The sequence below is a fragment of the Gopherus evgoodei genome, chromosome 2 (genome assembly GCF_007399415.2).
Source record: "Gopherus evgoodei ecotype Sinaloan lineage chromosome 2, rGopEvg1_v1.p, whole genome shotgun sequence".
In the NCBI taxonomy this organism is placed as follows: domain Eukaryota; kingdom Metazoa; phylum Chordata; order Testudines; family Testudinidae; genus Gopherus; species Gopherus evgoodei.
Window position 1 is genome coordinate 63,514,145 of NC_044323.1, and position 15,198 is coordinate 63,529,342.

Below are 15,198 nucleotides of genomic sequence, written 5' to 3' on the forward strand. Positions count from 1 at the left end.
TCAACAAACTTCAAGCAAGGATGATTCTCAGAACAAGATAAAGACTCACGATTAATAATATTTTAGAGTGAGACCAAAATGGCGACATTTTTCCTGTGCATTAAAAGGTACAGACACTGAAAAGCATGGGTTAATATATACATGGCATATGTTTATGTCTCTGTATACATACATGAGTATATTTCACCAGAGTCTATTAACGTTCACCCTGATTTATAGACTGAATTTTTAAAATAAGGTCACATTGTATTATGAAAGAAAAATCTTAGTTTAGTATGTTAATTCGCGTCTCTGGTTTCTAGTTAATACAGATTCCTATTGGAATAGCCTTGCATGTGACTGGCTTGCTAATTTATTATCGAAAGCCATGCAGACAGTAAGTATTTTACAATATTGTATTTTTTAACCGAAAGCTAGAGCGCTCTTTTCTCCCCTCCCCCACGAGGGCCAGAAAAAGGAGGAGGTGAATTCGGGTAGGAAGTCAGATTAACAGAATCGAAAAAATGCAAAATCGGGTCATTTTTTTTAAATCATAGACGAATAAGAAACAACATATTGAGAAGAAAATATCCCGAACTACACTGTAATCCTGTTTATGAGCCTGAACAGCTAGCTTTGCTTTCAAAAAGTGTAAACAAGCCTAAACAGCTGGTTTATTCTGGTTTCTTCCCTAGTGGGGTGATGAACTGTATTTCTCACTATTACATTTTGGTTTTAATTTGTGCCTTCAAAATATCCATATATATGAGCTTATTTTTTTTCTTAGCTCTCTTTGCTTTATTTAATTCCTCCCCTCCCGCCCCTCCCAGCACAATGTAACAGTCGATGAATTGTCTGTTTTGACCCTGGGAGGAAAAGTGTGGGAGTAGAAAAGCGCCCAGCTTTCCAAAGGTCCCTGCAGTGCAGAGGCGAGAAGAGCCTTTTCCATACGGACGGCTGTTGGTGAAGTGGGTTCCTGCAGGAGGAAAAAAGAGCCCAACATGGCGAAATCCAACATTCCTGGAGCAAGGACCAGCTTACCCTTCGGAGCACTGTTTCGGGAATCACTCTGTTCGGCGCCGGCACCCGAGCTTTAAGTGGAACACTGTTGTTTGAGAAATAAACCTGGTTTTGTTTCTGACCCAAATAAATATTATTCAGACAAAAATATCCTCCCCACAGCAGTGCCTGGAAGCATGCCTGAAGCTCAGCACCTAACGTTAAGGACACATAAGGCGAATCGTTCGCATCTTTGGTATTTTCAACGCTGAAACTGTCACAGCTCATAAGATATATTGGGATTTGCCAATTCACTGCAGGTTTTAAAATCTTGATAAGGAAAATAGAAGGGGCTGGAGGGTACGTGGGTATCGGATGCTTGTGTGTATGTGTATGTGTATCTGTTCACTTAGAGATCACATGGCTTGGGTCTTTTAAAACAAATAATCGTTTCTTAACTCTTTATTATTCAGAATAAAAACTTTATTTTTTTTCAGAATGTGAGCAGCAAGGAATGTATAACTTTCAAAACAAATCTAGTCTTTTCAGGTTTACACATTTTCCGTTTAGCTGGATGTTACAAGCATAAATTATTCAATTTGTGATCCATTTTCTTTCAGATTTTATTGCATTATTATATTTTTAAATAAAGGAGTAATAGTTTCCTTTCAAATGATATTTCCTACTTATGCCAATATGCCATCTAACATATGGCCAGGTAAATACCTCCTGAATATTCAGGGTACAGAATTTTTTATATATATATAAATATGAACAGATGGGGATAAATAAAATTTTAAACACTTAGATTATTCAATGTTTTAAAAAAAATATAAATTAATCTGAATGTTCACCAGCATACACACATTGAAAGACTTAACACGTATTAATAATTGTCCAGGGAGCCCCTGTTCAAGCGCCTTTGATTTCTTTCTCGCTATTTAAAAGAAGTGCAATAAAAACTTGCTTCCCCGCGGGATCAATCATGTACGAACAAATTCACATTTCAGAATTATTGTTATAGAAAATTTGTTCATATACCCTGTTTTGATAAAAGTGTAGAAGTAAAGTATAAAGCCTATGTATACTCCCAAAGGGAGACACAAGGCTACAGTTCAAGAAGATAAATATCCACTATTGAAACTATAGAGCAATTCAAGCAACAAATATTGCTACGTCACATAAACTATAGAACGTTTTACCAAACAAAACAAAACAAAAAACAAAAAAATAGAGGGAGATGGGAGGGGAGGGTGGAAAGTACTTTTTAAAAAGTTGGGGACTTCATTCCACTTAGTAACTCATGTCTGTTACAGATGGGTGAGTTTGGGCGCTTCCTGAATTCTTCCCTGAGAAGGATGGTGAGAAGTAAGGTCTGTGTATGTTGGGTGTGGATCACAAGGTCCATGGTGGTGATTGTTGCCCATTGGCCCAGTCCCACTGTAGTCCATGTTGGCAGAGGAAGGATGAGGGAGATGAGTTAGACCAAAGATGGAAGGCCCAGAATTGGTCATGGTGTCCACATAGTTGCCCCCCACATAGACGGGGCTTCCCTGTATATGTGGATTTCCATAACTGTTGCCTTGAAGAGGATGAGTATCATATTCAGGAGTAACCGCTGCTGTCCCCGTGTATCTCTTTTGAGGAGGTGGGCAATTATTGAGAGGAGCTGGATATGATGCAGGGATGCCATAGGCGTTTTGATGAGGCTTGTTAAATGATGGAGGCGACTGGGGCTCATAGGGAGCACTGGTTACTAAAGAATGCATAGAGTTTAAATACCCCCCAGGAGCTGGAGGCACAGGACTTCTGCTTGGGGACTGTCCTCCTGAAGAGGTCATCATGCCTTTTCCCTTTTGATCCTTTTTATATTTCATTCTGCGGTTCTGAAACCAAATTTTGATTTGTCTTTCTGTGAGATTGAGTAAATTAGCCATTTCTACCCTTCTTGGCCTGCAAAGGTATCTATTGAAGTGGAACTCCTTTTCCAGTTCTACCAGCTGGGCACTTGTATAAGCTGTACGTGCTCTTTTAGAGGAGGCTTGCCCTGGAGGGCTTTTATCACCAGCACAGCTCTCACCTATGTAAATCACACAAAGAATACAATGAGCATGGTGGAACCTGAACACAGTAACCAGAAACAATAGCAGCCATGGCTAGGATTAGTGTCCGTAGATCCCAGCTCACTGGTATACAAATATCCTAGTGAAACGTATATATTTCTTTCTATAACTAAAATATGCCAGACTAAAAGCACTGAGCGCTTCACCATTATTTTCCTTCACCTTTGAAGTGTCACTGTATGACTATAAGTGCCTCAATTAAACACACTAAATATTGTAGTTTACCTGAAATAATCCTTATCCAAGAAGAAAAGATTTTTTAAAGCGAGTCTTATGAACTCTTTAATGCAAAAGTCTGATTACATTTTATATATTATTGTTGGTTTCCTCAAAGCAGTCCAGAGGATTTAGATACTTTCATCAATGGAATCCTCCAGAATGGTCTGAAAATTTCATCATACACACATGAACTCTGTGTGTGTGTGTGTGCACACACTCACACTCATGTGCACATGTCCCATATATACAAACAAGAATATAAATATAAACATATACATGTAAATATAAACATAAATATAAATATATATGTAATACGTATACATATATATAAACACTTTTCTTTGATGAATAAAATAATACATGACACACAACATTGTAAATGGTAATATTATCAAACCATAAGAAAGACATGAAAGAAAAATTTGCTAAAGTTTTGGAATCTATTTCCACAATACACAGGAAATATAGGAAGTGGTAAATATAAACAAAATATCTGGGAACAGAAGCTTGTGTTATCGATTTAGGTGTATTTGTGTAATAATAGTGTTGATATACACTATAATCCCCCAGTAGTATTTTTATGGATCTAACTTTACTGTACTCATAACTGATCTTTGTTTAGTAGACTTGTAACTTTGCCAATCAATCTGATAAAATAAGAATAGGTTCTGAATGTAAGTAAAGCATTGATCCTGACTGCAGATGATAATGAGCTATTTTATTCCAGTTACACTTCAGCAGGGCTAGGTCACTGTCTTATTATTCTAATAGCACTATGCCAACAAAATATTCAGGATGTGCCTCTGGCTAGAGGCCTAGGCCTCTATATATTGACATGATTTAATAGAAGAGGGAACATAACCTGTGGAATGGAATGTTACAGACTAAGAGGTAAATGTTATATCAACCTTAAACATTAGAAAATAGAAGTGCCTAGAAACTAAATAACTTAGAAATAATTTGCAAGGCTGAGTTTAACATTTTACCAAAGTCACTTTAAAGCAATTGAAAATACTTTCTAGAAGATACATAGTTAAAAAGTGATATTAGAAATATGATTATTCCGACAATATTTTTTTTAAAAGATGACATGTCTAGGACAAACTACAAATACCTGATCTCACAATTTGGCCTGCGAGGCTAAGTAAGTCACTTATAATGTAAATACATTTCATACCTGAACTGGAGCTGCTGTTTTTCTGCTTTGTATTTTGTCGAGACTCTTTCATCCATGGGAATATTTGCTTGGACATGGTGGGTGAGTTAATAACTGGGCTCTTGGTAGTGTTAGTTGGGGCAGAATTGCTGCTGGCATTTTGAGGTGGTGAGACAGAGGGTGGAGGTGGTGCCTGCTGGGCTGGAGGTTGTTGCTGTTGCTGCTCTGAAATAACTGGGGGCTGAATGGGTTGGCTAGTGATGGTCCTCATGCAACTCTCATTGATTTCATTGGCCTTATGGTGGGACACAGAACTGCCAGGTGACTGTAAAGAGCAAGCAGGTCGATGATATTCAGTTTCCACAAGTGATGAAGATGGAGGATATTGCTGCTGACTAGCATTATAAGTGAAACCATTTGCTCCTTGGTAGGGGTAGCCACCATAGATTGCAGAGCTGTCGTAGTAGGTCGCTTTTTGCATTTCGTTGTTTCCCAATATTTATTTCACAAACTGACAGGGTCTTGACACCCTTAAAGAATAACATTGGCACCCCTCTGTCACGTGACGTTCTTCCTCCAATGGCCTCTCCTGGTAGACCTAGGGTGTAGCGAAAGCACACTAGAGTGAAGAAATGGTACAAATCCATCTTACTTTCAATAGCTAAGTGACATGAAAGCCATAAAAGAAAAAGTGGTCAGCAATATTTAGCAGCATGACTTGGCCTTAGGCTAAGAGAATTTCGATATAAAAGCTGCCTGAATCTACTGGCAGCTACAAATATGTGGTTTACTGCACCAGTAGAAGGGTTTTCTAGGGTTTATAACACCGTGAATTGTTTTATCATTTATCACACAAGGAACCCGAGAATTATTTAAATACAACCCTTCCAGATAAGGGTAATCAAGGAAAATGTATGTTGCACTAGGGGAGTGGTTCTCTCATTCACTTTCACTGCTGTAGGAGAGTAATAAACCTTTCTCCTGTACTTCACAGTAACCACTGCCATCTTATTTTTAATAGTTATATTGTGGTTACAGTTTGGATAAGACTTTTTAATTGTACACACACACACACACACACACACACATTACGCGGGAAAGAAAAAACTATTTAAAGCCTTTCTATTCAAGAAGATCCACATGCACGCAGTCTAATGCATATTTTGTTTTCCTATGGATGAAGCAGTACTTGCAGATCAAGCTGGTACTAACTTCGATATTTAATACCAAACCCACCTCATGCACATACATCAGTTTTAACTGCAGTGAATTTTTAAACTTGGACACAGATTTGGCAACCAGGACCAAACAGTTTTACAAAGCCATCAAAGCAAATAATTTGGGGACTGTTCTCCAGTTGTCACTTGGGAGTTTTCTCTCAAGTGAGCCTGGTAGAATCGGCCTGTTTGGAATTTCCATCTCATATCTTTCACTTTAAAAAAAAATCCCAGAAATGGAATGTTGTTCTCTAGGAATGACAATTATAATCAAAAGTTCGTAAGGAATCAAGGCACTTTTGAAGTTATTTTGGAGCTACTTCTTTTCATCGAAACTACCAAATTCTACCTGTTAAAACATGATGGATTGGAAAAAAACACCAGGAACCTGAAAAACCAGCGTTCATCTCCATGACCACGGCTTGAACTTTCCTTCCAACTTAACGATAATAGGTTCTGTCTTTGAAACTGCTATGTAATTTGATGTATGAGGGTCATTTGGCTGGAGAGAGGGGATGGACACACAAACCATAAAATGCTCCTACAGCCCGTGCGAATCTTTTTTGTTAACTCATGCTGTTTACCTGCCTGAGAATAACCAGTTAAAGATGTGTCCTCAGTAATGGGAAAGGAGATCAGAATGTTATCTCCAATCTAGGAACTCTTACACACACACACTATTCAGAAATTAAAATCCTTTTCTCTACCCGCACCCACCTCTCTGTTGCTGACAAACAGCTACACCAGGTCAAAAATAGTGTGCTACAGTCTCATGTTGCTTGATTTTTTCCAAAGCAGCTAAAACCACATGAGCCTCTGAGGACAAAGTGTTACACAATGTACACCAATAGTTACAAATATATGTATTTAAAGTGATACAAGTTACTTAGAAAGGAATGGTCCCTTTCTTTTATTATAGACTAGTTAATGTAATAAACCCCCAAAAAGCGTTACCATTTGATTTTTTATTAAGACCCATGGATGTTATTGAACTAATAAGCTCGTCAAGGTAAAGCATATACATATAAACTTATTAATTTCCAGTTCCTCAATTATAGAGCACAACCTTCCCTCCTCCCCCCGTTACTGTGCCTGATTCTTAGGCCCTAAAGTAGGTTTTATTTAGTTCCCTTGAAACACACAGAGAAATGGGACTCAATCTCAGGAAAACAATACATTAATTAAATAATGGTGATCTTAGTGTCATGGTCGCCCATTTAAAATGCTTCACTTTATTTTTGACATTTTAAAGTTTGTTACAGTGACTAACACGTCCAGGGGGGTAATGCTGAGTAGAAAGTCTGGTGAAGAATATTCCCAGAGCTCTGCACGGAGCTAAAACAGAAACAAAAAGCAACTTGATTTTAGGTTCTGGAAAATCTATTTGCAGACAGAGCAACTCAGGTTTTGTTTTCCAGAGTTAAGCAGCTTCTGCAAAGTTATAGAAAACTGGGAAGCTGTGGGTACAACAACTTTTTTTAAAAGTGCCAGAGATTCTAAAACCAGAGGAGGACAAAAGTTTGTCACTGAAACTGGTACCTGGGCTGGCAAAAATGTTTCTCTTTTACACATTGAAGACAAAGGGCCTGACTCTGTCCTCGGTTATACCAGGGCGATCCCACTAACTTCAATGGGGTCGCAAGGGAGTGAAAGCAAAATTGGGCCCCAAAATCTTGGAGTGGCCCTTTCCCCGACAAGATCAATATTTGTGAATTAAACAAGTGCCACTTTAACAAGCTCTCCGAAAGATAAAGAAGACACGGAGGAAAGCTGTCTTACTAGGGGCTGAGCAGGGAGAGGGAGGGGGTCCGAGCAGGTCCCTCACTTGTTCCCCATTTCCCAATTATTCCCCCCACCCTGGTACATCTAACAAAATTATTTCCTTCCAACCTGCCTTCCCCCTAGCCCGAACTCTGATCCAGGAGAGAAAAGCAGGCAGCCTCTAAAGATTTCCTGACAGATAAAGAAAAGTGCAGGGAAGAGGGAGAAACTGCCTGCATGCGAAGTGTAAGGGTATCAGTCACTGCCTGGGAGGAAGATCCTGCTTGTGAACTCTTCTTGAACCGAGATTTAAGTCTATGGTCATAAATCACTGGGACATAAACTCCGCCGTTCACAACTGATAGCAGCGTATTTGTGGCCTGCTTACCTTAACTTCTGACGACTGAGGCGGAAGCCAACATGCTCTTTGGAGGCTCGGCGACACACAACCCGGGGAGCAGGACTTTCCCCCAGCCAAGTCCCTTCGGCTCCGGGATGGGCACCAGCTCAATTCATCTGCACCAGGAACCCACCAGCCCAGACTGGAGGAGCACTCACTGCTCAGGACTCGCAAGGGATTGCTGGTTCGGCTTGGACCCCCTTCCTCTCCCTGCTCAGCCCTTAGGGCAGCAAGCGGGTCCCAAAGATAGGAGCTATCAAGTCTCAGGGCTTCCCTCATGTAGTGCCACAGAAAATGGGTATGTTTCTTATGAATATTACACGCAAAAGACGTCTGGTGGGGGGGGGGGGTACCGCAGCCGCTTCGGGAAGTCCGGGGCAGGGTGGGGGTTGCGGAGAAGGAATGAAGGAGTGAGAGGAGAGAGGGGAGTGAAGGAGTGCAGCTCCCCCCCGCACCGAGGCGTCACTAAAGTCCAGGAAAATTATGCTAATGAAGACAAACGGCGCTCACAAAGGGTCACTCTGACCAGTTTTTTGTGTGAATCGGTTTTTGGTAGATATGGAATATTATCTACCCGAGCTCATGAATGCTGAAAGTTGTGGGAAACGTAGTCAGTAATACTAATAACAATCATAATTAATCTGTGGTTTATGTCTTTCATCCAAGCAACTCCTGTCAGCTCTGCGCTCTGGGCAATGCTTTTAGTGGAACGAATGAAATAATTATAGTTAGCACTTAAACATATACACACGCAAATAGAGATGTACACACACACATACACCCATATTGAGATCCACACATATATGCACGTACTGATACATTCACCTATGCGCAGAGATAGATCTACGTATACATACACATCGATATACCTATAGAGCTATCCACCCATATGTGCATGTATATACTTACACGCATTCACACACATACATTTGGCACACACGCTATGCCTATGTTGGCACACCTATCTGTATAGACTGCTGAGGTGTATCTGGAGGGTTTATGTCTTGAACTTCAGTGCTTTTTTTAAAAAATAACCCAAATTTGACAACAGAAATGTACGCGCGTCAGTAACAACCATGGAATTCCTTTCGGTTACATTACAGTTCGAATCAAGTTTAAGACTATAACCCCGCATAAAGGAGCTGGTTTGGGTGAAACACGTTAAGTGGAGATTTAGAATAATTAGGAGGTGTAAATTTGTCGTTTCTTCGTTAATTAAGGTGTTAAAAATATAAATAGTATGCTTAAAATTCGCAAGGGAGCACAGTGTCACCTTAAAGCAAAAACAAAGCAAACGACAAATAAAAAGCACTATAAGGCCAGGGTGGCCTCTTGTGCATACCAATGGTTTTTGTCATTTATGGCTATACAAGATTTATGGCTTCATGCACCAAAGCTGTAAACAGAGCACTAAAACAGAAAACACTTGCTCCTTATGGCATATTGCGATGGCACAACATGAAAGGAGAAGTCGGGCAGCGTAGGAGGGGAGAAGAGGCAAAAATTCACTCGTATGCATTTTGCTTCAAACAGCCCCTTGAATGTCCCATTTGAAGAAAAGCTTCTTTGGTCAATAATCAACCCCACACTTCTTTTTTCTGAAACTGCTGATTTGTCTTTCTCCCTGTTTCCAGCTAAAATTGCAAGATGCAATCAAAGAGACCCCTACAGAACCCTCCTGGAGCAAACAGGGGAAACTGGAAGATGGTTACTTATACATCTTCAAAAACCTCCGGACTCAGAAAACTGTGCCGATTTTGGGAGCTCTCCAGAATACCTAGGGAATATTTGGTGTTTTAATATTAGAGCGTTTAAAGTTTGGACTGAAATATGTATGTTGTTTTGGAAGGGGGAGGAATAAGGGGAAGATTCTTTGTTCTAAATCGTGGGAATTGTTAAGGTATTTTAATTCAAGAAATTAAATGGTTTATTGAGCTACTGAGGTATGTTTTACCTTGATACATTCTACTGTACAAGAAAAGAAAGTTACTTGGCAATAACTCTAGACATGTCCTGTCTTTCTCGCTACCCAAAGATGTAATTTTAAGGTGCGCAGGTGATTGTTCTTTGTATGACTGGATTTGAATTTGATGTAACATATAAAAATGCGCATATTTGCACTGCATGTTATACAACGATAAATGCATGTATCTTTCACTAACAGAGGGCCGAAATTCCCTCCTTCCCTAATATCCCACAGAAGCCAATGGGACTGCATGGGTTTAATTTGAGGGAAGAATTTCGTCTATATTTTGGTTAAACCTTTGAGATTTGAAATGTAACGTGTTTCTGGACAGTTTCCATTGTATCGGAGTTCTCTCCACTCACGGAAATGTTGTCAGTCTCGGTGTAAAATAGCTAATATAAATCTTTATTGAATCCGTTCTGGCAGAAACGCCTAAGATTATAAACGATTTATTATTTCGGCATATTTTAAGGGAAAATAATTAGTGGGAAGAATATTCTACCTCCTTCAAATTGGGGAAAAGAAAGAATTGAAGAAATTACTTATAAAATGTACGTTCAAGTAATTACACAGATGAGCAAGGCTGTGAGTTGCCTTAGAAAATGAGTGCATTATCAAATATTGCCAACAAGCCTGTTTAATCTGCATTACCGTGTGTGTTATCGAACACCATAAAATCGCAATTGACACTTCATTTTGTATTTACTCAACGCTCTGACTATTTACACAAGCAGAAAGGCTTTCGAAATATCCATCTACACAACTGTTCTTGGTCTGCACGTTTTATATTGCGACTTTTTTTTATTTATGAGTGTTTTAACTGGGTCAAAAATGCACCAGAACTGGGTCGTAAATCATCAGAAACGATGACAAGCAGTAAGGCTGCTATTAAAACTTACATTTTATTTTCCCGACGCGTTTTTGGCCCGTTTAAAATATGGTTTGATCTGCTTTAGCTTTAAACACACTGTTGGGAGTGAAATAGCCCTGCTTTAATTGCGTAAGAAAAACACTATGGCTAATAAAGAGGAACATGCTTCGTTATGTGTGGTGGAATTGGCATTTCTTTGGGTCAGTTCTGTTCTGAGTGTATCTGTTGGCAGCTAAACCCAAATTCTACATTTCCGCTTTCTGGGACCTCGCAGAATGGCCGCGAGTGGTTCTAAATTAAACTCTGCCTTTGTGTTTCAGTAAAGAACGTTTTGTTTCTAATAGTTCGATTTTTTTCCATGACCCGTTCATAAATTGAGTAATTACAAGTGCCCAGTAATTTGGGACAAAATGACACAGCCGCGTCTAGGCGAGCATGCTGCCCCAACTCACTGGAAACATAAATCAAACCTCAGCACTCTGACCTTTCCCAAAGCTGGAACTCACTGGTGGATGTAATTTTATATAACATTTGTCCCCTTGTAGAACGCAAGGAATCCCTTCATTTTTTGGGTTATTTGAGGTGCATTTCCCTCTACACAATATATGTAGTTATATAGCGCAGGTTACGACATAATGGTAGAGATAGGAAATTTAGTGATCATGTAAATCCTTACAGAAAGGAGATTGTCCCCTCCCCCCTCGCTTTCCAGATCCCGTATTCAAAGTAAAACAAATTTCCAGAGGCTGATTTATTGTTAGAATCGGTGGATGGACATTTGTTCATAGCCAGATAATTCTTAGCTAAATCCAGGTTTGGTTTCACTAAGGAAAGAAAGACAATCCCTTCTCAGCTGGAATTGTTAACCTCGATACGATAGAGAGCTAATCCAGCCCTGCTCGCATAGTAAACAAAGTACCACTAAGCATCATAAATAAAATGGCAGCACAATTGCATACTCATCGATTTTCGGAGCCGGAATCGGCAAAAGAAGCACACAGAAAACAAAACAATAACAGCAGCCACAAATCGAACCCCAACTCCATTCCAGGGGTGTTTCTCAATCTCCTAAAATACTCTTTTATACACAGATATGTATATATTTCAAGAAAAATAAGATCCTCCCAGTCTCCACTTGATCGTAAAAGACAACAGTAATGTAGCTTTAACAGAGATTTAACAGAGGGAGATCCTCATAAAAGAAACACAGACTCTCTAGGGGCAAAAAATAAGAAACTCTCCGGTTTCTTTGCTGCGAAGAGATACTTGAATATTTTCCGCAGCAAATTGAAACAAAGGGGGAAACGAAGCTTGATTTGGATCCACGCACACCCTTAAGCCTTTTCTACTGACCTTTGCCTCGACCAGCAATAACTCACCACATAAATGAACAATTAACGGAAATACCTTAAAATAAAATCCATCCTTTTTAACGAAGCATTTCGTCCTATCAGCTCGACAATAACCTTGCCATAAGGAACGAAAGCTGCAACCGAAATGGAAAGCTCTTGCAGGGGAGAGGGAGGGAAAAAATAATAGAAAGCAGTGCTTGCTCTGAACAGAAACTGGAAAAGCGTAATCACAGACGAAGCCAGCCCGGGTCTCCACTCCAAATGCCACAATAATGCGCTGTATTATGTGCTCACGTGGTCATACGTCAACTTAAATCCTTTTATTTGAAATAGGGAATCATTGAAGGAACAAGGTTTCTAAGCGCAATCCTCTGATTTTTAAAGCCTTAACCAAATACATTAAGAAGAATTTAAAGAAAAAAAATCAACAGCCGGAAATGATTATTTTTTCCCGGTACTTAATAATTCTTTACACAAAATCACATGCAAGGTAAGAGAAATTATTTTCATATTATGTGATTACAATGAACTTTTATATTAAACCTAATTAACTGGCATTTCCCCCAAAAAAACCCTCCACACTGATCTACATTTAATAATGGTGTGTTTTGCAATCCAATAATAAAGTCAACTCTTGACACTATTATTTCAGTAAGGACCTCCTTAACGACTACTCTGATTACCAATCTTCCCTACAGGCGTCTCTATATTGCTATTGTATGGCGCTTGCTTAACACCCACACTTTACAGCAGGGCAGCTATAGAAACTAAAAAGATCTGCAATTACCTGACAAAGGCAAAAGAGTCTCCTCTAATAATGTGGTTGATTTTTGTAGTTGTAACACCCTGTGAAGAATGCGCCTGGCTTCGGAGTGGAGGATCTGAATTTTGCAAAATCTTTTGGGACCTTCCTGTTAAACCTGCGCTTACGCATTTCCTATACAACTATTTGAGTGATGCACAAAATTATAGGCTTCTAACGATGAAAAATTTAGAAACAAAATGATCTAACTGTCCAGGAAAAAAAGGAACAGCCCTCATATACGTCTCCTGAGTTAACCTATGAAATGAACAATTTTCTAATCTGAATGAAGTCTTCCCTCTAAAACTTAGTTTTTCCTATTTACACAATCCCACCACAGACAAAGGAAATCACAAATTCAAAGAGCTCTTATAAAGACAGTTGGGGTAAATAACATATTTCACACTTGTGCTACTGTGCCACTGTGGTGACTTTTACACTCTGAATTTCTTACTATCATTGTGCATTTTACAATATATCATCTGCCTCAAATCTTTCCCCACTCTAACATTTTTACAGAAAACTTTTAGCTTACTTTTTATATTCTTTTATCACTTCACCAATACTTTATTGGCGATAATAAGATTGTAAAAAAGATTAATTTTAACGTTTACAAACTTTATGGTCAAACTGTATATAATAATCTCGGTTTGATTGTAAAGTGGAACACCAATAATTATTGGAATTTAAACCATCAGTAATAGTATAGATTAGTAGACATTCCAACAAAGTCAGCGTGACATTAAAATAGAAGAAAAATTTGCAATATTTCTAATGGAAGTGACTTTGATACCAGTAGAACATTTATAGATTATCGTCACTAAGAACTTTCAATTTAAAAAATCCTGGGAAATATAGCATTTTAGACAAACATAGTAAATGTAACTCCAGAACTCTACCACTATTTTTAACTGTATAGCAGAGAACTACATTTAAACCAATAGTGGAATTTACTAGGGATGGATTCATGGCTATTTTAAATAAAGTGATTTTAGATTCCATAAAAGAAACACATAAAAAAGGTTATCCTGCAACAATGCAACTGGAAGTAATGGATAATGGAGCAGATGCTGAAAAAGCACACCAAGTCTTCCTTGGGTCTGTTGTAAAAAGTTATCGACTGCTTTGCATCAAAAGCAGAAAGATGGCTTTAGAACTCGCAGTCCTGAGCAAATAGAAACTACAAAAGCAATAAATCACAATCATAAGTCAGAGGTACAGCTTAAACTTAAATGCCTTAACTCTAGCTCTGACTATTGGCTTCCAAAACCTATTTCTATGAACATCTTTACTAGTTTTAATGATCAAGCTAATGTTAAAACTACAGTTTAACAATTAACTTATTGTATGTAGTGGATAAATTAAGTAATTATTAAGAAAAGTAACTTCTTGATATGAATTACTTCTTCAGGATGTGCTTTAGAAGAACTGGGAGACTTTCTAACTTTACCGGGTCCTGGACTGCAGCTGAAAATAATTCCCTTTCACCGGTTCTGGAATTCAATTTCTTTGGTCAAGTATCAAGATTATGAGTTTTCAAACACAAATTCAAATAGACTTGAAAGTAGCAGAGGTTTGGTTTGCCTTGCCATCCAACATATTGCTTTGTTCCTGGAGACTCAACTTTGTTTTATTACCTCAATGATTTGGAGCCCTGAAAAGTTTGTTTTAAGACCTGAAAACCTTACGTTTCTCCGAAGATTCACTATTGATTTTTTTATGCTTTGTGCAAATGGCTTTGCGTTGAGATTCCAAGCAGCAATATCAACAAACAGCTGTTTTAAAATGTGTGCTAATAAAGAGAGTCCCTTTGTGATAGATTTGAAAGCAAATATTAGTATTAATAGTCCTTTTAAGTGGCTACATAAGTAGATTTCGAAATATTCTTGCTCTCTACCTTTCATTGTTATGTCTATGTCACTAGTTAAAAGGTAAGATTATCTCCTTGTGTGCATGAAGAAATGGAAACACTACTTGATTTTTTTTTCCGTTCTCTCCCAATTGAAATTCACAGGGCAAAGTTGTTTACCTATGAATATGTATTTGTTATCGATGAAGTTAGTTCAACTGAATTTTGACAATTCCTTTTCAGGTTAAAAGAAAAAGTGTATTTTGAAAAGATACAACCTATTTAAAGACATTTTTACTGAAATCGAGTGGAACTTGAGAATATATGGTTAATTTACAAATCACAATTACTTCTGGACAAAGGTATATATGTAGGGCATGCGGGATAAAATCATTATTCTACTAAATTATGCTTTCTTTTTCTTTTCTTAACATGGGAATAAATGGATATTTGCCGTGTCTCTTTGTAGGAAGGATTTCAACAGGCTATTAAATCAACACAAGC

The 15,198-nt window shown here is 38.4% G+C and overlaps 1 protein-coding gene and 1 long non-coding RNA gene across 2 annotated transcripts; one reads left to right on the top strand and one right to left on the bottom strand.

Moving 5' to 3' along the window:
• Nucleotides 1-1,492: 1,492 nt before the first annotated feature.
• On the bottom strand, nucleotides 1,493-12,290 carry HOXA3 (homeobox A3). The gene is made up of 3 exons (XM_030550842.1): nucleotides 12,099-12,290; nucleotides 4,498-5,074; nucleotides 1,493-3,058 (listed from the first exon to the last, which is right to left on the bottom strand). The coding sequence occupies exons 2-3, from the start codon at nucleotides 4,955-4,957 to the stop codon at nucleotides 2,289-2,291; spliced, it is 1,230 nt and encodes a 409-aa protein (XP_030406702.1). The 5' UTR covers nucleotides 4,958-5,074; nucleotides 12,099-12,290; the 3' UTR covers nucleotides 1,493-2,288.
• On the top strand, nucleotides 7,727-10,864 carry LOC115645765. The gene is made up of 2 exons (XR_003998816.1): nucleotides 7,727-8,152; nucleotides 9,489-10,864. It is a non-coding gene; the product is annotated as an uncharacterized LOC115645765 (long non-coding RNA).
• Nucleotides 12,291-15,198: the final 2,908 nt, after the last annotated feature.

What these genes read in the sequence shown, in the direction of transcription:
- HOXA3 (XM_030550842.1), bottom strand. Translation starts at nt 4,957, where the DNA reads ATGCAAAAAGCGACCTACTACGACAGCTCTGCAATCTATGGTGGCTAC. An exon ending in AAACAGCAGCTCCAGTTCAG is followed by an intron (nt 3,059 to 4,497) that starts GTATGAAATGTA and finishes TGATTTACATAG; the next exon opens with GTGAGAGCTGTGCTGGTGAT.